General features: G+C 41.7%; 3 protein-coding genes and 1 long non-coding RNA gene across 5 annotated transcripts; 3 read left to right on the top strand and 1 right to left on the bottom strand.

Annotated features, from left to right (window-relative positions):
* Positions 1 to 308: 308 nt before the first annotated feature.
* LOC133107462 (trace amine-associated receptor 13c-like) lies at positions 309 to 1,420 on the top strand. The gene is made up of 3 exons (XM_061216450.1): positions 309 to 1,106; positions 1,147 to 1,278; positions 1,403 to 1,420. Exons 1-3 carry the CDS (start codon positions 309 to 311, stop codon positions 1,418 to 1,420), a joined length of 948 nt encoding a protein of 315 aa, XP_061072434.1.
* A 377-nt stretch (positions 1,421 to 1,797) lies between these two features.
* Positions 1,798 to 10,480, bottom strand: LOC133108625 (uncharacterized). Of its 2 annotated transcripts, XR_009704681.1 has the most exons (5): positions 10,399 to 10,480; positions 9,704 to 10,095; positions 7,868 to 8,041; positions 3,113 to 3,176; positions 1,798 to 2,851 (listed from the first exon to the last, which is right to left on the bottom strand). It is a non-coding gene; the product is annotated as an uncharacterized LOC133108625 (long non-coding RNA). The 2 variants fall into 2 exon arrangements; XR_009704682.1 differs by lacking the exons at positions 9,704 to 10,095; positions 10,399 to 10,480 and having other exon boundaries at positions 7,868 to 9,675.
* A 2,799-nt stretch (positions 10,481 to 13,279) lies between these two features.
* Positions 13,280 to 14,281, top strand: LOC133107461 (trace amine-associated receptor 13c-like). The gene has a single exon (XM_061216448.1). The coding sequence runs from the start codon at positions 13,280 to 13,282 to the stop codon at positions 14,279 to 14,281; it is 1,002 nt and encodes a 333-aa protein (XP_061072432.1).
* A 9,780-nt stretch (positions 14,282 to 24,061) lies between these two features.
* Positions 24,062 to 25,072, top strand: LOC133107460 (trace amine-associated receptor 13c-like). Its single transcript, XM_061216447.1, has one exon. The coding sequence runs from the start codon at positions 24,062 to 24,064 to the stop codon at positions 25,070 to 25,072; it is 1,011 nt and encodes a 336-aa protein (XP_061072431.1).
* The last annotated feature ends 330 nt before the right edge of the window (positions 25,073 to 25,402 follow it).

The following is a 25,402-nucleotide window of genomic DNA, read 5'->3' as shown; positions in this document are numbered from 1 at the left end:
ATTTGATTACATCACTGGCCAAATTTTGCTCTATGTCTCTGAACACAACCCCCTTTGCAAAGACATATAATTTAATCTGATGGGGATTAACAGCCACCAAAAGGAAAAAAACAATGGTGACCCCTTTATATAAATGTGACTCAACAGCTCTTAGTGATCCAAAAGGACTCTGCAACACCAGAAACCTGCATGATGCTACACTTTTCATGCAAATTCACACGATCGTATTCATTTATTTTTTAGATTTCATATATTAACTATAATGGCAGAAGGTTTTATTGTTCAGTGAAACTGTAGCCACTTCCTTCATGAATCTCACAGAAGAGGAATCCTGCGTCCATTCAAACATTTCCTGTTTGGACAATTCCCGAAAAGCAGCTTATGTGCTGCTATACATGTCTGTAGCAGTAGTTGTCTCGCTGACAGTATGTGGGAACCTGCTTGTGATCATCTCCATCTGTCACTTCAAGCAGCTTCAAACACCAACTAATTTCCTCCTGTTCTCTCTGGCGGTGACAGACTTTCTTGTTGGGGCAATTGTGATGCCTCTCTATTTTACTGTGTTGATAGAGCCACACAGTTGTTTTGGTATACTGTATTGCATTATTTTCAATGTAGCATCATTTTACCTCACTTGTATATCCATTTATAATGTAGCTTTAATTGCAGTGGACAGATATATTGCTCTCTCCAATCCATTTCACTACTCCATGAAAATGACAAGGAATATAACTTTGAGGATAATAGCAATACTGTGGTTGAATTCATTAATCTACAATATGATGCTTCTTTATTTCAATGGAAATATGATTGACATGAAAGCAAACGTACCATGTGGTGAGTGTATTGTTAAAGTTAATAATGAATGGTCCATTATTGACTTAATAATTGTATTTGTCTTGCCATGCTCAATGATTATAATTTTATACCTGAAAATTTTCACTATTGCTACAAAACAGGCAAATAAAATTAGGAGTGTCAGAAAGTGCCCACATATACATAATAGCTCGATGGCATCTGAAAGGAAAGCAGCAAAAACACTTGGAATTCTAGTGGTAGTATTCCTACTGTGCTTAGTACCCTTCTTTGTAAGTACTTTTCTTAATGTATATTTGAGGAACAGATATGTGCATCTTACACTATCAGTTTCAGTCTCTAGTATATTTAAATTCTTCCATCAATCCAATCATTTATGCTCTTTTCTATCCATGGTTTCAGAGGTCTTTTAAACTCATATTCACACTTAGAATATTTGGCACTGACTCTTCCCTTCTGAATGTGCTTGAACAGGAAACAAATGTAAAATGAATGTGAAGTTATAAAACTGTTACTGTACACTGGTTTCATCCTTGTTTTTCCAGTAGTGGGTCATAAAGCATGTCTCTCCACAATTCTTTGTTAGTTCTACCACTTCTACTAGCACAGGGGTCAGAAACCCTGGTCCTAGAGAGCCAGGGTGTGCTGGTTTTTGTTTTCACCTTAAAATCAGCAACCGATTCAGATCCAAGAAACATGGCATGGTGAGTGAGTTAACTGTAATCACCTGCTTTCATTGATAAATTAAATGCTGAGTAACAACAAAAGCCAGCACACCCTGCAGTATCAAAAAGCCCTTTGCCTGCAGTGCCTGACATACCCAACATAGCATTGATTGCCCACATAATGTCAATATACAAGCATTTTCATTATCACATTTTTAAACTTGTACAGGAAACTATAAAGGCATAAAAGACACACCTGAACAGTTTTTTTTCTTTGTAAGAGTCATTTTAATGTTTACTTCCTGTGTATTACAGAACCAGATAAAATTGGACTTGCTTAGCCTATATGTTTTCCTGATATTATTCACACTTGCGCAATCTGTTTTTACCAGCACCAAAAACACATCACCAATTTTCATGGTTTGTGAGTGGAATGAGCCAATGATTTTTCCCATTCTTACAGTTTAAATTACCTTTCTTCTCTAATCATTTTACATATTTGTAGATTTTAACATTCCAAAAAGATACATTACTGTGCAAAAGGTTTAGGCAGGTGTCAAAAAATGCTGTTAAGTAAGAATGCTTTCAAAAATAAAAATGTTAATAGTTTATTTTCATCAATTAACAAAATGCAAAGTGAGTGAACAGAAGACAAATCTAAATCAAATCAATATTTGGTGTGACCACCCTTTGCCTTCAAACCAGCATGTAGGAGGGTTAAACCTGGGTGAGGAACAGACAAACTCTGCTTCCAAGGTGAGGTTGCTGAGGACAGTTTAATGTCAGAAGTCATGCACCATGGCAAGACTGAGCACAGTAACAAGACACAAGGTAGTTATACTGCATTAGCAATGTCTCTCCCAGGCAGAAATTTAAAGGCAGACAGCGGTTTCCAGATGTGCTGTCCAAGCTCTGTTGAAGAAGCACAAAGAAACGAGCAACATTCAGGTCCGTAGAGGCAGTGGTCAGCCAAGGAAACTTAGTGCAGCAGATGAAAGACACATCATGCTTACTTCCCTTCACAATCGGAAGATGTCCAGCAGTGCCATCAGCTCAGAATTGGCAGAAACCAGTGGGACCCAGGTACACCCATCTGCTGTGAGGAGACGTTTGGTCAGCAGTGGTCTTCATGGAAGAATTGCGCCCAAAAAGCCATACCTCCGACGTGGAAACAAGGCCCAGCAACTCAACTATGTACGAAAACACAGGAACTGGGGTGCAGAAAAATGGCAGCAGGGTCTCTGGACTGATTTCAAAATTTGAAATATTTGGCTGTAGCAGAAGGCAGTTTGTTCGCCAAAGGCTGGAGAGCGCTACAAGAATGAGTGTCCACAGGCACACTTGGAATATGTGGCACAGACTCTTCCATCCTGAACGGGAAACAACAATTTCTAATTAATTCAATTTTTTGATACAACTTCTACTACTAAATTCACCCAACATGCACCCAATCATTTTTAAACTTCATTAAAATGTACAGTTGACTATAACAGCCTGAACGGCCTTCATGGGAACACCCCTTTTAAGTTGTAAAAAGTTAAAAAACTAAACAAATTCACTGTAAGAAGTTGTTCCTTTGTAAAGTTTCCTGGCTTTTTCAAACTTTGTAAGAATGCTTAACATATACTCACTGGTGTTCAAGTATATGTGACCCGTACCATCATATCAGTCCGAAGTCGCAGCAACCAATTTCACCTAAATCGAAATTTATGTAAAAAAAACAAAAAAATACATTTTTGGCTGTTTTAGGCTTTCATCTCAATTTTGCAGAACAATATCTTGACTTTCATAATCTGTATGTTTTCATTCCAAATTCAGACTGAAAACAAGTTTTAAACGCAAGATGTCAGAGTGAAAGTAGCACCGGAGTTGTGCATTGTTACCTGGTTGTTACCGGTCATCAGTCATCATTACATTACATTGCATTATTGGCATTTGGCAGACGCTCTTATCCAGAGCGACGTACAACAAAGTGCATACCCATAACCAGGAATAAGTTCGCTGAAAGACCCCAGAGGGAAGTACAATTTCAACTGCTACCTGTACAACAAAGATAAGGACATGGGCCATTTTTTTTTTGGGTTTTTTTTTATTTTTTATTTATTTATTTATTTTTTTGTTGAACAAACAAACAAACAAACAGAGCAAAAGTGACCAAAGTTAACTATCCAAACACTGCTTACCTAGCCAACTAAAAATACCGATACACAAAGCAAGTCACAGAGACAACAATTAAGGTTCACAGGGAGGTAGGGAGGGATGGGGAGAGGTGCTGCTTGAAGAGGTGTGTCTTCAGCTTGCGCTTGAAGGTGGGGAGAGATTCTATAGTTCTGACCTCAACGGGGAGTTCGTTCCACCACCGTGAAGCCAGAACAGACAGTAGCGTGAGGTGGAGGTTCTGAGAGGGGGAGGTGCCAAGCGGCCTGTGGAGGCTGAACGAAGAGGTCTGGCAGGGGTGTAGGGTCTGATGATTTTTTGCAGATAAGCTGGGGAAGACCCTTTAACTGCTTGGAAGGCTAGCACCAATGTTTTGAATTTGATGCGAGCCATGACAGGCAGCCAGTGGAGGGAAGTAAGCAGGGGGGTGACGTGTGAGTATTTGGGAAGCTGCTGCATTCTGGATGAGTTGGAGGGGTCTGATGGCGAACGCTGGGAGGCCAGCCAAGAGGGAATTGCAGTAGTCCAGGCGGGACAGAACCATCGCTTGGACCAGGAGCTGGGTCGAGTAGGGGGTGAGAAAGGGGCGGATTCTCCGTATGTTGTATAGGAAGAACCTGCAAGACCGGGTCACCGCCGCAATGTTCTCGGAAAGGGACAGTCTGCTGTCCATCACCACGCCCAGGTTCCTTGCACTGGGTGACGGCGTGAGTGTGGTATCCCCGAGGGAAATGGAGAGATCCAGATGGGGAGAGGTATTACCAGGGATGAATATCATTTCAGTCTTGCCTGGGTTGGGCTTTAGATGGTGGTTGTCCATCCAGCTCTGGATGTCCCTCAGGCAAGCAGAGATACGGGCTGAAACCTGCGTATCAGACGGCGGGAACGAGACGAAGAGTTGGGTATCGTCCGCGTAGCAGTGGTAGGATAGCCCATGTGCAGTGATCACAGGGCCAAGGGAGCGAGTGTAAAGAGAAAAAAGAAGCGGGCCAAGGACTGAGCCCTGGGGAACTCCTGTGGCGAGGGGCCGAAGTGTCGATACCGAACCAGCCCAGGCAACCTGGAAGGAGCGACCAGAGAGGTAGGACTCAATCCAGTCCAGGGCTGTGCCACAGATGCCCGTTGCTGACAGGGCAGACAGGAGGATGGAGTGATCCACAGTGTCGAAGGCAGCAGAGAGATCTAGACGAATGAGGACAGAGGAGGGGGAGGCTGCTCGTGCGGCATGGAGTGACTCACTGACGGAGAGGAGCGCAGTCTCTGTCGAGTGGCCCGATCTGAAGCCAGACTGATGGGGGTCTAGCAGGTTGTTGTTAGAAAAGAAGGAAGAAAGTTGAGTAGAAGCGGCTCGTTCTATAGTTTTAGAAAGGAAAGGAAGAAGAGATACCTGGCGGTAGTTCTGGATGATGGAGGGATCCAGGGTAGGCTTTTTTAGCAGCGGAGTGATGTGGGCCCTCTTGGAGGATGCCGGAAAACAGCCGGAAGACAGGGAGGAGTTGACAAGGGAGGTGACAAATGGGAGAATGTCAGGTGTGATAGTTTGGAGAAGAGAAGAGGGGATAGGGTCAAGGGCACAGGTTGTAGGGCGGTGGCAGAGCAGGAGTTGAGAAACATCAGAGTCTGTAAGGGGGGAGAAAGTGGAAAAGGAAGGGATGGGCCTAGAGGGGGGGAAGGGCACAGTGAGGGGGGCGGTGGTTGTAAAGGATCTGTGGATGACTGTGACCTTCTCATCGAAGAAATCAGCAAAGTCATCAGCAGCGAAGGAGGACTGAGGAGGAGGAGGCGGTGCGTTGAGGAGAGAGGAGAAAATGGAGAAAAGTTTCCGGGGGTTAGAAGCGGATTGGGTGCAGTCACCCAATCACATCAGCTGCATTTGCAGCTACAAGCTAATGCACCCTGCTGAAGAAAAACAGCTCAAGCTAGATTTTGAAACAGGAACCTACATCTACTTACTCATGTGATTATCTAATTGTGTGGCAGCAGTGCAATGCATAAAATAATGCAGTTATGGTTCAGGAGCTTCAGTTAATGTTCACATCAACCATCAGAATGGGGAAAAAATGTGATCTCAGTGATTTCGATCGTGGCATGATTGTTGGTACCGGACAGGGTAAATAGTAAATGGATGGTTTGAGTATCTCAGAAACTGCTCCTCTCCTGGGATTTTCACACACAATAGTCTCTAGAGTTTGCAGAGAAAAGATGGTGTGAAAAACAAAAAACATCCAGTGAGCAGCAGTTCTGTGGACAAAAACACCTTGTTAATGAGAGAGGTCAGAGGAGAAGGGCCAGACTGGTCAGAGCTGATAGGAAGGTGACAGTAACGCAAATAACCACACATTACAACAGTGGTATGGAAAAGAACATCTTTGAAGAGACAATGCATCAAACCTCTGAAGTGGATAGGCTAAAGCAGCTGAAGACCAATAATTCCAAAAGAATAAGTCTAATAAATACCTAATAAGTAATCATATTGCCACAGCATTTTGCTGTTTTTGCTGTAATGTACCTCATAGCTAGTTACTAGGCCTCTGATTTGGACTTTAAACTTAAAAAAACGTAAAAAAATGTCTCAGCTCACTGTCTCATGCAAGCTTGAAAATGATCACAACCTGTAGCATTGTGGTTATAGTACATGACTGGAACCCGCAAGGTTGGTGGTTCGATCCCTAGTTTAGCTGGTAGCCGGTGTAACCACAATAAGATCCTTGGGCATGGCCCTTAACCCTGCATTGCTCCAGGGGAGGATTGTCCCCTGCTTAGTCTAATCAACTGTACGTCGCTCTGGATAAGAGTGTCTGTGTAATGCCATTAATGTAATGTAATGTTAATGTAAACTCATTTATATTCGATTTCCTTCTGGTGTATGATCTTGTCTCCTTATATTGCAAATCCACCATGCTCTCATTTCTGTTGACAACCTTTGCATTTCTTCTCCCTGAAGCTGAGTAATATTTTTTGGCAAACAAAGCCGCTTGATTTGAGCAACCATGAACTGCACAGAAATTAACCATAATGAATGTGTATTATTGCTTTATTTTCATGTACTATAGCTGACCTGAGATTTAAAAACAATATTCTTTGGTGGAATGCAGCTGTATGGACAGGTTGAGGTCAAGGTCAAGGTCACATGATTTGTGATGTGTATTAAGAATAATCCTTACTGGATCAGGGTACTGTACAATAATTACAACCAGAGCCATAGAAACAGAGTTGTGTCAACTCTGTTCACACCAATGGGAATTTTTAGAGTGGTGGCGGATCGTTTCAACAATATTTCTATTAAATAGAGTGGTGAAAGCTAAATATAAGCAAACATATGTAGCGTTGAATTCAAAGTATGTGTTTTGTGGTTTAAATACATAGCTATATGTGGATGGGGTTTCAATTCGTATCAAGCCTGTTTTGCATTTTTTGATTTTCGAGACCTGAATAATTTTCTCATTTTCCCATGCTTTCCCCTTCATAGTGACAAAATTACCTCATAGGACCATCATCATGCCACCGACAGTGGTACCTGTATTCATTTATCTCATGCAATTAAAAACAAAATGCTTTGGTACGTCCAATGCGACTGGCCAGCCGAGGATCGATAACGTCATCTTTGTTGTTGTGTTTGGTACACAAATCTGACCATGCACATGTAAAAAAAAGCTTAAATAGCGGAATGGTGGAATGAACTCCCCGTTGAGGTCAGAACTCTTCCCACCTTCAAGCGCAAACTGAAGACACACCTCTCCAAGCAGCACCTCTCCCCGTCCCTCCCTACCTCCCTGTGAACCTTAATTGTTGTCTTTCTGTGATTTATTTTTGAATGTTCATGAAAGAGAGATTGTGCTCATATTTCCTCAGTAAACCTCTCCTCTGGCTTGGCAACATTTTCACCATTTGCATATAGACCATTTGTATTCATTGATTTTGTAATTTGGTTAGAAGTACAAGAACTTCAAAATCAGTACAATGATCTCTTTAAAGTAATAACTGCCTCTATGTCAATGACATTTAATATATCGTATATTCCCCTGCAAGATTCATATACACAGATTAATGAGACCAATTTTTATTGTGCAACGATAATTACATGTATGTACTGTTCTCCCTATGCATTACGTAGCCTAGTCTACGTTAGCACAGTTAAACAGCAAGCCAAACTCAGGTATTTTCCCTTGAGCCAGGATATGATTTTTATTTTTCTCAGTGTAGGGTGAAACACCAAGAGCTGTACTCACGTCGCCTGACTCCACTGTGAGGTGGGAAGACAGAATGCTGGGTGCTGACCTCTACTTGGTACTGCTCACATTCTGCACGTTCGTTCACTGGTGGTCTGAAGGCGTTCCGTGAAAGCTTCTCCTCAGCAGCTGCAGGTGGTGACTGCTGTGTGGGGTTATTCTCGCTGTGCCGGACTCCATTGTAGGGAGAAAAAGCAGGAGACTGTGAGCTGAGCTGTGAGTGGCATTGCACATATTCCTCTGCGCGCTGTTTTATCACGTGCGGTGCGACAGCACTTCTCATGCTTTGCAGATCTTCAATTTCTATAGCGGCAGCTGCTTCTAAAACTTCTGCTTTCACCCGTGCGGCTTCCCAGCAAACATGCCCCTTTGGGGCCCGTGTGGGGCCACTGCGGGCAGAAAATTGGGGCCCACAGTGGGCAGCCCACTGTGGGCCCCGTTACCGGCGTGAAATGCGGCCCAGGTGGGTCCCCAGTGGGACAGCCCACACCCAGCCCAAAATGTGGGCTGAGTGTGGGCCCCACTGGGGCCCATTGTGGGCCCGCAGCATGCCCCTGTGGGCCCAGGGCTGAGTGTGGGCCCCAGTGGGGCAAACTGTGGGCCCGTGTTCCCCAAAGTGTGGGCAGTTCTCCAGTGTCCCTGTGGGCATGCTCTGTGGGTTCTTAACAAATAACAAAATTAGTTTGGGCCTATTTTGTACCTGCAGTATAGACCCACAACATTACTATTAATGCATATGCAGAATAATTGCACTTGTTGAAAGTAGCAGTAATAAACTAAGATCATATGTTTTGAATACTGTGGGTGACAGGGGGATTATTAGCCCCAGAAGAAGGCACAGACAACTCTGGTCAGACAATTGTGGGAGATTTATTCTAAGTAATAAAAATAATAATAAAGCAATAAAAATGTAAGTCTTTTAATGTGCAGGCAGTTCCGGGGACTTCTCTGTCTCTTAACCCGGCTCCGTCACTCTGCCTGCGTCTCCTGCTGCTGTTCGTCTCTCTCCATAAACTGACGTGCGTCGGCTCCCGCCCGTCAGTTACTGTCAGTCTCTGGGCCCTAGAGCGTCTATAATCTTAAAACAACGTTTTAACTGTCCGTGTTGTTGACACAGTGGGTTGTCCACAGTAAACCCTCATGGTGGCCCCAAGGGGCAAAACTGCTGTGGGCCCCACACAGGCTAACCCACAGGGGCCCCATGTGGGTTTTCTGTGGGTAAGCCCACAGTGGGCTTGCCTACAGAAAACCCTCATGGGGGCCCAAAAGGGCAAAACTGCTGCAGGCCCCGCACAGGCTAACCCACATGGGGCCCATGTGGGATTAGTGTGGGTAAACCCATAGTGGACTTGCCTACAGAAAACCCTCATGGGGGCCCAAAAGGGCAAAACTGCTGCGGGCCCCACGTGGGCTAACCCACATGAGGCCCACGTGGGATTAGTGTGGGTAAACCCACAGTGGGCTTGCCCACAGAAAACCCTCATGGGGGCCCAAAAGGGCAAAACTGCTGCGGGCCCCGCATGGGCTAACCCACATGGGGCCCACGTGGGATTAGTGTGGGTAAACCCACAGTGGGCTTGCCCACAGAAAACCCTCATGGGGGCCCAAAAGGGCAAAACTGCTGCGGGCCCCACATGGGCTAACCCACAGGGGCCCCATGTGGGATTAGTGTGGGTTTGCCCTGCCCACACTGCCCCACAGTAAACCCACACTTACCCACAGTGGGCCCGCACGGGCATGTTTGCTGGGTTCTGCTTCTTTTTCAATTTCTAATGCTTCTAATTCTAGCTTAGCTCTTTCCTTTTTAATTTCCAACTGTTTTTTAGCATAGGCTACCTTGGTTGCCGCTGCTTCGGCTGAAGCTCTAGCTCTTGCTGCAGCCTCCAGGATGGACCTTGAAGATGATGAGCGCTTGGAGCTAGCTCTGGATGTCGCATGGACCGATGATTTGGGTGAGGGGGGTCGTTGTGAATTCTCTTCGTGCTTAACCTCTTCACTTTCGACAACTCTGTATTCATAGTTGGCGGCCATGCTTGAGTCTTTCGTCTTTTCTGGAACTCACTGGAGTATGGCATTTCACTGTACTGTTCTCCCTTTGCGTTATGTAGCCTAGTCTACGTTAGCACAGTTAAACAGCAAGCCAAACTCAGGTATTTTCCCTTGAGCCAGGATATGAGCGCCTTGCTCCTTTATTTTTCTCAGTGTAGGGTGAAACACCAAGAGTGAAACTGTAACAGAAATAATACAGAAACTCAGTTGTCTTGTACTTCAAATTACGATACTAATAATCGTCATTGCATCCAGCTATTAATATATGAACGTAAACTACGTGCCGAAAATGAGCCCGTTCACATAAACAATAGACTAGCCTGCTATCAATTGCTAGCATGTACACGCGAGTCCACACATTACATTACCTGATTAACGGACGGATAACTATCCAGTAGAATAAACCATCAAACTTTACCTTATACAAGTTTATGCTACGTATGCATGTTTGTTTACATCATGAAACACACTGTGAAACTTACAGCCATTGCTTTCGTGAGCGTGAGAAAGTTGACGATGTTCACCGTGTGAGCGACCATATCTTTCTGCTGCAGTAGCTACCATTACTAGGGATATAAAAAACATGCAACACGCTATCACACTTCAAAATAAAGGTCCGGTTCTCCGTAGAACTGTTACTGAGTGTGTGTGATGCAAATACTCTAATACAACATTAATGACTTAAAACATCATAAATTGTGAAAATAATTCTGAGGGCAGAACAATGTATGTGAGGTGAATATAGCTGCATAATGGCATGGAGGAATTCTAGATGTCTCTGAGGTGGCAGTATGTACATTTTGTTGTACAGCCATAATTACCTGTAAGGATTTCCACGTACTGTTATGAATGAATGAATGAATGAATGAATGGTGAATAGAATTAGCTGAATTCCTTGTATACTTGCCCCAAACTGACATGTGTGCTAATGTTGGCTATATCTCAAGGTCAGCTTAATATAGGACTATAGCTAAAGTATCAAAAGACCCTCGACATTTTGAACATTCAGACCTAAAAAAGTTTAATACTTTTACTTTTGAATATGAAAAATAAGAAAACTGTCCTCACCTTGGATTAGTGTGACTTCGACAACATGTAAGCAGGAAGTTGACCTCTGAACATGAAGTCACACAACATTTTTGAGGTAGTGCTTCTAGTGTTGGAGGAAAGTACAGCATGACAACTTACCCATGTGACAATTCTCCACTACCTTGTCCAGTATATCAGGAATTTTATGAAGCATGAATGGGCTATTGCATTGGTGTTTGCTTCATACATTGCAACAGCCACAAACACTTCACTTATGATTGTTTGATTTCAGATTGACTTTTACTAAAGTAAACCAAAAATCCTTGTTATGAGTGGTCTATTCATTTTGTGGTTCTTTTTCATGCTGAAGTACGAGCTGAATCCATCTGCTAAGGTGTGGTTTGGGTGCGACTTGAACAGTACATTATTTTGTTAAAGTGAAAGCACAAGTGAAACAGAATTTTGAAGTCAGTAAATTCAAGTAAAGCGTGTTGCTGTTGCAAATGATGTGGCAAGAGGAAGTTTATTCTCGTATAGTTGGCTTGCCTTTCAGCACCTTTTACTTTTGAACATGTTTTTCATCCTGAAACCTCACTTCAGAGCTAGGGGAAGCTGAACTGTAATTTGAAAGTAAGAACCACATTCGAGTTTGCTTGGAGAGTGAAAAATGAAATACAGTCACAAAGGACATTTGACCATTAAACATCACAGTCTTGTATAATCACTGTCAATTCAAATGTGAATTAACATACAAAATCAGTGTCAGTGGTGGAGCCGACTATACTCTATACTCCAAAAACCAGGCAGAGATCAAAACCAGACAGAATATACAGGGGCAAAGGCACAGGGAAGAGGAAGGTAGAACCAGGGTATGGAACAGAATAACAGATAAGACAAACTAGCAACGAGAACTGAAAAAGGACAGGCTTAAATACAACTAACAAGCAAACAATGCGAAACAGGTTAAATGACAAGAGACAGGAAGGAAGTACACATCAGGAGTGGGAGGCAGAGAAGCTGAATAGGGAGAGAACAGGTGAAAGGAATGAATGGCAGAACAGGCTAACCAGACCACGGAGCGTGACAGGACAAAACACACGAAACACAAAGAAAATAGAAAAAACACAGAAACTGGGGAGCACAGCGTAAAATGAAGGGAACACATAGAAAGAGAAAAAAACAATGGGAAAAAGGCACAGACCTCGTCATAACGTACTGTTTTCATTCAGAAGGGTGGTAAGTTGATTTAAAAACTACCTTTTGAAGTTATTTGCTCATGAACGGTAAGTTGAATAGAGGTCTGTATTTGCTTAGGACACTAGAATCTTAAATGTACTTAAATTGCTATTAAAGGCATCAACCATTTCATTTATCGAACAGTTCTCAGGACGTAGATCAAAGGATTTTGCAAGCTCTGAAAACGTTTGTTCTACTGTAGCATCTAAATATCGCTTTTGAATTGTTTTTTCTTTTTTGGTACTCGAGGCATTTAGCAGAACATCGACATAAACACAGTAATGATCAGAAACAGTAATGTCAGACACTGAAACATTGTTCATTCATATTCCTTGTGAAACTACCAAGCCAAGTATATGGGTGGCTTCGGTGACAATAGATTGACAGATGACTAATAGATTCATAAATTCATGAATAGCATTCGAGTCTATTATTATTATTATTATTAATAATTAATATTCATATTCATGTCCCCATTTAAAATGATTCGGTCATAACTAGTGAGCACAATGGACATAAGCTCAGAGAACTCTGTAAAAAAATGGAAATAAAAAGTAATCTTGCTGTAAAATTTGAAGAAATGTGTCATGTTTGACTTTTCACACCTCTATAATTCTGTTCAGTTCTTGTGAACTTGTGTTTTTCTCATTATAAGTTGTGGATAAGTGCTTTCATGAAATTAATGCAATGTTTTGCTCATTTGGATGAAGAAAGGTGATTTCACAGAAATGAAATCCACACTGGTTCCACTGTACTTCTGGAATCAACAAGTGTAAGCCCCTCTTGTAACCTTTTATTATTTGATTACATCACTGCCCAAGTTTTGCTCTATGTCTCTGAACACAACCCCCTTTACAAAGACATATAATTGAATCTGATGGGGATTAACAGCCACCAAAAGGAAAAAACAATGGTGACCCCTTTATATAAATGTGACTCAACTGCTCTTAATGAGGACTCTGCAAGACCAGAAACCTGCATGATGCTACACTTTTCATGCAAATTCATACAATTGTATTTATTTCTCTTTTAGATTTTCTATATTAACTACAATGACAGAAGGTTTTATTGTTCAGTGAAACTGTAGCCACGTCCTTCATGAATCTCACAGAAGAGGAATCCTGCGTCCATTCAAACATTTCCTGTTTGGACAATTCCCGAAAAGCAGCTTATATACTGCTGTATATGTCTGTAGCAGTAGTTGTCTCGCTGACGGTGTGTGGGAACCTGCTTGTGATCATCTCCGTCTGTCACTTCAAGCAGCTTCAAACACCAACTAATTTCCTCCTGTTCTCTCTGGCGATGGCAGACTTTCTTGTTGGGGCAATTGTGATGCCCCTCTATTTTACTATGTTGATAGAGCCACACAGTTGCTTTGGTATACTGTATTGCATTATTTTCAATGTAGCAGGATTTTACCTTACTTGTATATCCATTTATAATGTAGCTTTAATTGCAGTGGACCGATATATTGCTCTCTCCAATCCATTTCACTACTCCATGAAAATGACAACAAATATAACTTTGAGGATAATAGCAATACTGTGGTTGTATTCATTAATCTACAATATGATGCTTCTTTATTTCAATGGAAATATTATTGACATAAAAGCAAACATACCATGTGGTGAGTGTAATGTTAAAGTTAATAATGAATGGTCCATTATTGACTTCATAATTGTATTTTTCTTGCCATGCTCAATGATTATAATTTTATACCTGAAAATTTTCACTATTGCTACAAAACAGGCAAATAAAATTAGGAGTGTCAGAAAGTGCCCACATATACATAATAGCTCGATGGCATCTGAAAGGAAAGCAGCAAAAACCCTTGGAGTTCAAGTCGCAGTATTCCTACTGTGCTTAGTACCCTACTTTGTAAGTACTTTTCTTAATGTCTATTTGAGGAACAGATATGTGCATCTTACACAATCAGTTTCACAGTCTCTAATATATTTAAATTCTTCCATCAATCCAATCATTTATGCTTTTTTCTATCCATGGTTTCAGAGGTCTTTTAAACTCATATTAACACTTAGAATATTTGGCACTGACTCTTCCCTTCTGAATGTGCTTGAACGGGAAACAAATGTGAAATGAATGTGATGTTATAAAACTGTTTACTGTACACTGGTTTCATCCTTGTTTTTCAGTAGTGGGGCATAAAGCATGTCTGTCCACAATTCTTTGTTAGTTCTACCACTTCTACAAGCACAGGGGTCAGAAACCCTGGTCCTAGAGAGCCGCAGGGTGTGCTGGTTTTTGTTTTCACCTTAAAATCAGCAACCGATTCAGATCCCAGAAACAAGGTGTGGTGAGTTAACTGTGTAATCAACAGCTTTCATTGATAAATGAAATGCTGAGTAACAACAAAAGCCAGCACACCCTGCAGTATCAAAAATCCCTGTGTATTACAGAACAAGATAAAATTGGACTTGCTTAGTCTATATGTTTTAGTGATATTATTCACACTTGTCTAATTTTGTAGTATATCTGTTTTTAGAAGCACCAAAAACACATCACCAATTTTTATGGTTTGTGAGTGGAATGAGCCAATGATTTTTCCCATTCTTATAGTTTAAATTACCTTTCTTCTTTAATCATTTTACATATTTGTAGCTTTTAACATTTTAACATTCCAAAAAGATACAGTACTGTGCAAAAGTCTTAGGCAGGTGTGAAAAAATGCTGTAAAGTAAGAATACTTTCAAAAATAAAAATGTTAATATTTTCATCAGTTAACAAAATGCAAAGTGAGTGAACAGAAACAAAAATCTAAATAAAATCAATATTTGGTGTGACCACCCTTTGCCTTCAAACCAGCATCAATTCTTCTTGGTACACTTGCACAAAGTCAGGGATTTTGTCGGCATATAGTCGGCAGGTGTGTGATTAACCAATTGTTCCAAATAGGAGCTAATGATCATCAGTTTAATATGTAGGTTGAAACACAATCATTAACTGAAACAGAAACAGCTGTGTAGGAGGGTTAAAACTGGGTGAGGAACAGACAAACTCTGCTTCCAAGGTGAGGTTGCTGAAGAAAGTTTAATGTCAGAAGTCATGCACCATGGCAAGACTGAGCATAGCAACAAGACACAAGGTAGTTATACTGCATTAGCAAGGTCTCTACCAGGCAGAAATTTCAAGGCAGACAGCAGTTTCCAGATGTGCTGTCCAAGCTCTGTTGAGGAAGTACAAAGCAACGTTGAGGACCGTAGAGGCAGTGGTCGGCCAAGGAAACTTAGTGCAGCAGATGAAAGACACATCATGCTTACTTCCCTTTGCAATCGGAAGATGTCCAGCAGTGCCATCAGCTCAGTATTGGCAGAAACCAGTGGGACCCAGGTACACCCATCTACTGTGTGGAGAAGTCTGGTCAGCAGTGGTCTTCATGGAAGAATTGCAGCCAAAAAGCCATACCACCAACGTGGAAACAAGGCCCAGCGACTCAACTATGCATGAAAACACAGGAACTGGGGTGCAGAAAAATGGCAGCAGGTTCTCTGGACTGATTTCAAAATTTGAAATATTTGGCTGTAGCAGAAGGCAGTTTATTTGCCGAAGGCTGGAGAGCGGTACAAGAATGAGTGTCTACAGGCAACAGTGAAGCATGGTGGAGGTTCCTTGCAAGTTTGGTGCTGCATTTCTGCAAATGGAGTTGGGGATTTGGCCAGAATTAATGGTCTCCTCAATGCTGAGACGTGCAGGCAGATACTTATCCATCATGCAATACCATCAGGGAGGCATCTGATTTATTCTGCAGCAGGACAACAACCCCAAACATACAGCCAATGTCATTAAGAACTATCTTCAGCGTAAAGAAGAACAAGGAGTCCTGGAAGTGGTGGTATGGCCCCCACAGAGCCCTGATCTCAACATCATCGAGTCTGTCTGGGATTACATGAAGGGACAGAAGCATTTGAGGCTGCCTACATCCACAGAAGAACTGTGGCTAGTACAATTTGGAACAACCAACCTGCTGAGTTCCTTCAAAAATGGGGTGCAAGTATAATTAGAAGAATTCATGCTGTTTTGAAGGCAAAGGGTGGTCACACCAAATATTGATTTGATTTAGATTTTTCTTCTGTTCATTCACTTTTTCTGCTCATCTAATTTGTTCATTGATGAAAAAAAAAACTATTAACATTTCTTTTTTTGAAAGCATTCTTATTTTACAACATTTTTTTGCACCATCCTAAAACTTTTGCACAGTGCTATATATTTTTAATTCTATTATCCTTCATGTATCACAAAGCATTTAGGCCATTTAATTGTATTTTAATGCATCTTAATTAATTTGCCTATTTAGTTATTGAAAATGATTTATCAGAATTGTGTTGTTATGATAATGATGTGTGTTAAGGCCGAAGCCGGAAGCCCTTAAAAGGCAGAAGTGTCGGTATGATAGAAGATAGGGTGTCGTGAGCGCTTTAATAAAGATCCAGTTCAACCCAAGCCCAAGCCATTTGTTTTATGGTGCAAAGAACAAACACAACAAGAATAATGTTTGCAGTTATTATTTGGAACTCTATTCCTGTATAGTCTTTATAGAAAATGAAGTTTTGAAAACGTGGATGTGACACCATTTTTGATGTTTTTGCTTTGTAAAAACATGGGAGACAATGGGCTTCGTGCAAGAACCACTCGTACAGACATATCATGTTAAATCACTTAAATCTCTTAAAACTTATTTCTCTTATTTAGAAAATGTTCTTTGGTAGGAACAGCATTCACGATCGATCAACACCATGTTCACAGTAATGTCTTTGCTTTCCTGAGTTCTATGTCTCAATGTCAAATTTGGTTGAAAAATATACTTTTCAATGTTTAAAACATAAGATGACAAGGTAGCAACAAAGTTTTGTGTCGTTTGGAGGTGAGCCAGCTTGCCACCTTTCACCAGCTACAAGTTAATATAGATATTCGGTTTCATCGATGAAAAAAAAAAAAAAAGAATTTGCTTTCATGGTCTTTATGTCTTAATGTCAACAGTGAATGTCCAGAGTAAAAATAAAGTTTTAAAGGGTTTAAACCTAAGATGACAAGGTATAGCCCTGGAGTTTCATTAGCCTTAAATAGCTTATTTGAAGTTATCGCTGTTGCCATCTAAGATGAAATGCACTAGCATAGCACAGTAATGAAATGCCATTCACCGGGACATCAGCTTTGCCCTCCCCATGTTCAATTTAGTCTCATCAGACCACAGCAACTTTGGTCTCATTTGGTCATTTATGATTGAACAAAGTGGAATGTTTGGTCAGATACAGCATTGCCATGTTTGGCATTGAAACAGATCAACATTATACCCATGGTGAAATATAGTGATGGGTAAGTAATGGTCTGGGGCTGTTTTAATTTAGTTTAGGTCCTGGGGCACTGGTTAATATGAATGCTATAATGATAATTTCATATAATGAAAGTAACAGGCAATTTTGGCTGGCAATCTGGTTGCCTCTACCGCAAGGCTGAGACCTGGCTGTAGGTGAACTTTCCAGCAAGACAACTTTCCCAAAGCATACCTCAAAATCCTCACAGAAATGGTTCAATGACAACAAAATCTATGTTCCACAGTGGTTATCTCAGGCGCCAGACCTCAGTCCAATTGAAAACCTGTGGGCTGAACTGAAGAGGGCAGTTGATAAGCGCAACCCCAAGAATGTGGAAGATCTGCATGGAGGAATGGTCCAGCATTACAGGAAAAGACTCCATGCTGTTATCCTTACCAGAGGTGGATGCACCAAGTAATAAACTAGGGGTGCCAAAAATTATGGAACCTTGATTTTGGTGAAATCTATATTTTATTAAATTAATATTTGATTTGGTTGGTTCCACTGAAACATTAAGTTCAGTATTGTTTCTGAATGTTCAGCATTTTGAGTCTCAGTAATCATATTGTTTATTTTTTTAAATATTTTTTGTGCATTGCCAATAATTCTGGAGCCCACTGTATATGAAAGAGGTTATGCAACATAACACATCTAATAGAAAGACTGCAAAGTAGCATTTTACATTATGGCCAGCCTGGAAACAAACCCAAGGGTGTCAATTCATCAAAAGCCAAGGTTTGATGGAGTCAGGTGACAACAAAGACTCTGACATCAATGTCATGCAACAACATCTGGGTGTACACCACCAACGTGTGAACATATAAGCAAATTGTTTACATGGAGCATATTAGGTTATATATATCACATATTTAGATTATCCACATCAATGAACTTTTCAATGAATAATTCAGACCTACACAGACTTCAATCTTGGTCCAGCCTTTGTAGTTCTCTGAAACTGTTTTCAAGAAGGGGGACTGGAGGGTGTGCTCCAATTACCGGGGTATCACACTCCTCAGCCTCCCTGGGAAAGCTTACTCTAGGGTACTGGAAAGGAGGCTCCGACCGACGGTCGAACCTCGGATTCAGGAGGAGCAATGTGGCTTCCGTCCTGGCCGTGGAACGGTGGACCAGCTCTTTACCTTGGCAGGGTTGCTGGCGGGGTCATGGGAGTTTGCCCATCCAGTCCACATGTGCTTTGTGGACTTGGAGAAGGCTTTCGACCGTGTCCCCCGGGGAACCCTGTGGGGTGTACTGCGGGAGTATGGGGTACCGGGGCCGTTGTTACGAGCCATCAGGTCCCTGTATAACCAAAGTGAGAGCTGTGTCCGCATTCTCGGCACAAAGTCAAGCACGTTTCCGGTGGGTGTTGGACTCCGCCAAGGTTGCCCCTTGTCACCGGTCCTGTTTGTGGTATTCATGGACAGGATCTCAAGGCGCAGCCGAGGTGAGGAGAGTGTCCGGTTTGGTGACCTCAGAATCGCATCTCTGCTTTTTGCGGATGATGTGGTTCTGCTGGCTTCATCGGACCGTGACCTTCAGCACCCATTGGAGCGGTTTGCAGCCAAGTGTGAAGCGGCCGGGATGAGAGTCAGCACCTCCAAGTCCGAGGCCATGGTTTTCTGCCGGAAAACGGTGGATTGCTCCCTCCGGGTTGGGAACGAGTCTTTGCCCCAAGTGAAGGAGTTCAAGTATCTCGGGGTCTTGTTCACGAGTGAGGGTAGAAGGGAGCATGAGATCGACAGGCGGATCGGTGCAGCGTCAGCAGTAATGCGGGCATTGCACCGGACCGTTGTGGTGAAGAGGGAGCTGAGCCAGAAGGCAAAGCTCTCGATTTACTGGTCGATCTACATCCCAACCCTCACCTATGGTCACGAGCTTTGGGTAGTGTCGAGGACCCGGCCCTAGGCCCCCCTGATGAGAGATTGACGGGGGATGGGTTAGAAAGGAATGCATTGTTAACCCCTCGCACACGCCATCGAGGTGGTAGTAAGAACGCCCATAAGAAGAAAAATATGTGGTTCAGAGAATGAGCAGCCATACTTGTCAGTAGAGGAGTCTGAAGTCGGGGGACTTAGATTTAGGGTTTTAAGGAGCAAGGTTAAAGTTCTGACTGAGAATACCCCAACCCTACAGGGGAGGGGCACAATGCCTGGCTAAAGAAAAACAAAAATAAGGAAAACGGAAGGGATGTCAATACCGAAAGAAAATTAATGATTAATGGCGGATGATTTACACTCAGCTATTGGCTGGATGACCTTTGTAGACCCCTTAAGGCGCCACAAAAAGGGGCACCTAAAGAGGGTGTTGGGATGGTGGCAGGCTTTAACGTCTGGCTTACATGAAATCAAAGTTTGGAGGAAGTCAAGGAGAGATTATGAAACTGACACAGACACCAGTGATGAATAGGTTCATTAAAAACAACATAAGGGCTAGTGTTTTTCCACTCATATATTAATATGGGGGAAATTCCCAAACCAGAGGGGCCCATGAAATAAAATATTGGGGACAGTTCTTTTGAGGTATGAGAAAATGACAATTGGAAAAACAGAAATAATTAATATGGTCATTAAAAAACAGGTTATATAAAAGATAAATGTCTTCCCGCTTGACATAATGGGGGCATTTCTTATCAAAAAAGGTACACTTTTGTATGCAAAAAAGATATATAAGGGATAAGTTTTTAGACCTTAGAGCAGGATCCCAGAATTTGGCTTCAGAAGATATCTACGAGCTGGTGAAGAGAGAGCAACACAAGACAGCTGTAGTCAAGCTGGAGTGGCACGCTCCCTCTGCGCGCCACTCCAGGATATGGATATGGAGAGAGGAGTGACGTACGCGGTGCGGACTCAGCCCAAGAGTTGTGACAGCAGGACTGATGTCGAAGAGGTGTTCACGCGCATCCCTCATCATACAGAAAAGCTGGTGAAAGAGTTAAAGGGCTTTTACAACATGCTTGGAGCCGTGAACTGCACCTGGAGGCCAACAGACGGGACGCGGGGTTCCTCCACGCTACAGAACACCTTCCTGCTGGACCCACGCAAGAACCTGAAGCCTCCCCCCCTAACCTCAGTGTCAGTGAGGAGAGGCATATGCTGCGGCTGCACTGCAAAACCCCCGACGTGTTCGAAGAAATACCAGTGCACATCCCAGACAACAGGCAGGAGAAGTACGAAGTGCAAAGTCACGTCTTTCGAAAGTCTGGGTCCTGATCCTGCCCCAGATTCCCAAACCAATGCAGCTGTTCAAAGAGCTCATCAACAGCAAGGAGGAGGGATCAAATCCCGCAGAAAACGAGATGGCTATATTTAGGGCATGAGTGGTAATTATAATCTATATTACTTGTAGAAGTAGGAAAAGTAATAAATAGAAGTAATACATTATAAGTTTCCTTTTATTTTTATGTCTTTTATTTTTTAGAAAGATACTATATACGATATAAATAAGTAGTAGACTTTAGGGGTGTTCGTACCCATTGTATTAATGGAAGTTCAGTAGCTTTTATCTCCGTGAAGGGGGAGCCATAAGATAAGGTAAAGGCCAAAGAGGAGGATGGATATTGGAGGGGTGTACCTTGATTTTTAAACATCGTGGTGGAAAGGTAATTTAGAAAGAGCTAAGAGGGGTATATGTAACTTGCATGTGATTAGCAAACTGCAAAAGATGATATGTACACTGTAATCTGTATAACTCTATTCTTTTGATTGATTATAATAAAGTATATCTTACTATAATCATATGTGATAAAGAGTCTTTAGAGGAATACATTGAATACAGGACATCGATTACCAGATTTGCATCACACCCTTCACTTCGAGACTGGGCTGGAAGTTCAGTAGAACTTACCAGGGCTCCAGGACGTTCGGAGTACTTGAGTTCGTCCCCGAGACACCTCATTGTGAGGTACTGCTCGTGGGAACGTGAGGTCTGAGCTCGGCAAGGGGTCCGTGGCTCACGACAGTAGTGACCGAAAGAACGAGATCGCATATACAAGCGGCCGAAATGAGCTTCCTCCGTAGGGTGGCCGGGCTCAGCCTTAGAGATAGGGTGAGGAGCTCGGACATCCGGAGGGAGCTCGGAGTAGAGCCGCTGCTCCTTCGCGTCGAAAGGAGCCAATTGAGGTGGTTCGGGCATCTGATCAGGATGCCTCCCAGGCGCCTCCCTTTGGAGGTTTTCCGGGCTTGTCCAACTGGGCGGAGACCCCGAGGGAGACCCAGAGCCCGCTGGAGAGATTATATATCTCTCCTGGCCAGGGAACGCCTCGGGATCCCCCAGGAGGAGCTAGAATGCGTTGCTGGGGAGAGGGACGCCTGGAATACCCGGCTTTGCCTACTGCCCCCGCGACCCGACTCCGGATAAGCGGGTGATGATGGATGGATGGATGGATGAAACTGTTCAGGTTTTGCCCATATTTACACATAGACAGAAACACATAAAAAGTAAAAAAAACACACAGGACTGCAATATATTATGCTGGAGGGGAGCTTAATGGGTGACACTCTTACAAACAGGAAGGGGTCCATGAGAACAATAAACGTCATAAAAAATATTGTTTGGACAAGGAGAAAGGAGCCCCCCAGTTCACATCATCCTCAAAATTGGAGAATTCTGAAGAATAAGAAGAAAGATCCTGAATGGCTGCGATTTGCAATATTTTTCACATACAAATGAATGAGTTCCATAATGGAGTTAAGTCACATACGTATGTGCTGGATGTTTCAGCATCATTAATGATGTGGCCTGATTATGGTCCTGGACAGAACGAGGATGTCTGAAGTCTCACAAGCACTTTCTTCGGTTCTGATTCTCGTCTCCTCCTTCCATTCCTTATGTCCTGCTCAAAAGGAATCAAGTAAAGCAAGCAAGGCCAAGAAATTAAGAACCGTTTTATGATATCAAAAACAGCTCAAGAGGCGGCAGGCAGGCGTAATGTTGTACAATCTCCAGCAGATGTCATGAGAGATTGTGCTCATATTTCCTCAGTAAACCTCTCCTCTGGCTTGGCAACATTTTCACCATTTGCCCAGAGACCATTTGTATTCATTAATTTTGTAATTTGGTTAGAAGTACAAGAACTTCAAAATTAGTACAATGATCTCTTTAAAGTAAGAACTGCCTCTATGTCAATCACATTTAATATATCGTATATTCCCCTGCAAGATTCATATACACAGATTAATGAGACCAATTTTTATTGTGCAACGATAATTACATGTTGAACATGTATGTGAGGTGAATATAGCTACATAATGGCATGGAGGAATTCTAGATGTCTCTGAGGTGGCAGCATGTACATTTTGTTGTACAGCCATTACCTGTAAGCATTTCCATGTACTGTTATGAATGAATGAATGAATGAATGAATGGTGAATAGAATTAGCTGAATTCCTTGTATACTTGCCCCAAACTGACATGTGTGCTAATGTTGGCTATATCTCAAGGTCAGCTTAATATAGGACTATTTTGAATATACTTATTTTAACAAATATTATTTATTAAATAATATTAAAACAGTTCTCAGGACGTAGATCAAAGGATTTTGCATGCTCTGAAAACGTTTGTTCTACTGTAGCATCTAAATATCGCTTTTGAATAGTTTTTTTTTTTTTGGTACTCGAGGCATTTAGCAGAACATCGACATAAACACAGTAATGATCAGAAACAGTAATATCAGACACTGAAACATTGTTCATTCATATTCCTTGTGAAACTACCAAGCCAAGTATATTGCCATGCTGATGGGTGGCTTCGGTGAAATTTTGAATTAATTCCAAGATGACAAATATATTAATAAATTCATAAATAGCATTAGAGTCTATTATTATTATTAATAATTAATATTAATATTCAAGTCCCCATTTAAAATGATTCGGTCATAACTTGTGAGCACAATGGACATAAGCTCAGAGAACTGTAAAATAATGTAAATAAAAAGTAATCTTGCTTTAAAATTTGAAGAAATGTGTCATGTTTGACTTTGTACCATTTAGAAGTCAGGTTTGCTTTTGTCCACTTGTAAAAGGCCTTTTGACCAGGGGCACCCAAATGTTTTTCACACCTCTATAATTCTGTTCAGTTCTTGTGAACTTGTGTTTTTCTCCATTGTAAATTCTGGATAAGTGCTTTCATGAAATGAATGCAATGTTTTGCTCATTTGGATGAAGAAAGGTGATTTCACATTAATGAAATCCACTCTGGTACCACTGTTCTTCTGGAATCAACAAGTGTAAGCCCATCTTGTAACCTTTTATTATTTGATTACATCACTGCCCAAGTTTTGCTCTATGTCTCTGAACACAACCCCCTTTACAAAGACATATAATTGAATCTGATGGGGATTAACAGCCACCAAAAGGAAAAAACAATGGTGACCCCTTTATATAAATGTGACTCAACAGCTCTTAATGATCCAAAAGGACTCTGCAAGACCAGAAACCTGCATGATGCTACACTTTTCATGCAAATTCATACAATCATATTTATTTCTCTTTTAGATTTCCTATATTAACTATAATGACAGAAGGTTTTATTGTTCAGTGAAACTGTAGCCATGTCCTTCATGAATCTCACAGAAGAGGAATCCTACGTCCATTCAAACATTTCCTGTTTGGACAATTCCCGAAAAGCAGCTTATATACTGCTGTATATGTCTGTAACAGTAGTTGTCTCGCTGACGGTGTGTGGGAACCTGCTTGTGATCATCTCCGTCTGTCACTTCAAGCAGCTTCAAACACCAACTAATTTCCTCCTGTTTTCTCTGGCGATGGCAGACTTTCTTGTTGGGGTAATTGTGATGCCCCTCTATTTTACTATGTTGATAGAGCCACACAGTTGCTTTGGTATACTCTATTGCATTATTCTCGATGCAGCAGGATTTTACCTCACTTGTATATCAATTTATAATGTAGCTTTAATTGCAGTGGACCGATATATTGCTCTCTCCAATCCATTTCACTACTCCATGAAAATGACAACGAATATAACTTTGAGGATAATAGCAATACTGTGGTTGTATTCATTAATCTACAATATGATGCTTCTTTATTTCAATGGAAATATTATTGACATAAAAGCAAACATACCATGTGGTGAGTGTAATGTTAAAGTTAATAATGAATGGTCCATTATTGACTTCATAATTGTATTTGTCTTGCCATGCTCAATGATTATAATTTTATACCTGAAAATTTTCACTATTGCTACAAAACAGGCAAATAAAATTAGGAGTGTCAGAAAGTGCCCACAAATACATAATAGCTCAATGGCATCTGAAAGGAAAGCAGCAAAAACCCTTGGAGTTCAAGTCGCAGTATTCCTACTGTGCTTAGTACCTTACTATGTAAGTGCCTTTCTTAATGAGTTTTTGAGGAACAGATATGTGCATCTTACAATATCAATTGCAGCGTCTCTAGTATATTTAAATTCTTCCATCAATCCAATAATTTATGCTCTTTTCTATCCATGGTTTCAGAGGTCTTTTAAACTCATATTAACACTTAGAATATTTGGCACTGACTCTTCCCTTCTGAATGTGCTTGAACGGGAAACAAATGTGAAATGAATGTGATGTTATAAAACTGTGTACTGTACACTGGTTTCATCCTTGTTTTTCAGTAGTGGGGCATAAAGCATGTCTGTCCACAATTCTTTGTTAGTTCTACCACTTCTACAAGCACAGGGGTCAGAAACCCTGGTCGTAGAGAGCCGCAGGGTGTTCTGGTTTTTGTTTTCACCTTAAAATCAGCAACCGATTCAGATCCCAGAAACAAGGTGTGGTGAGTTAACTGTGTAATCAACAGCTTTCATTGATAAATTAAATGCTGAGTAACAACAAAAGCCAGCACACCCTGCAGTATCAAAAAGCCCTTTGCTTACAGTGCCTGACATACCC

Source organism: Conger conger, chromosome 13, assembly GCF_963514075.1.
Source record: "Conger conger chromosome 13, fConCon1.1, whole genome shotgun sequence".
NCBI classification, from domain to species: Eukaryota; Metazoa; Chordata; class Actinopteri; order Anguilliformes; family Congridae; genus Conger; species Conger conger.
Note: the sequence above shows the minus strand (reverse complement) of the source record. Positions and strands in the feature narration are given on the sequence as shown.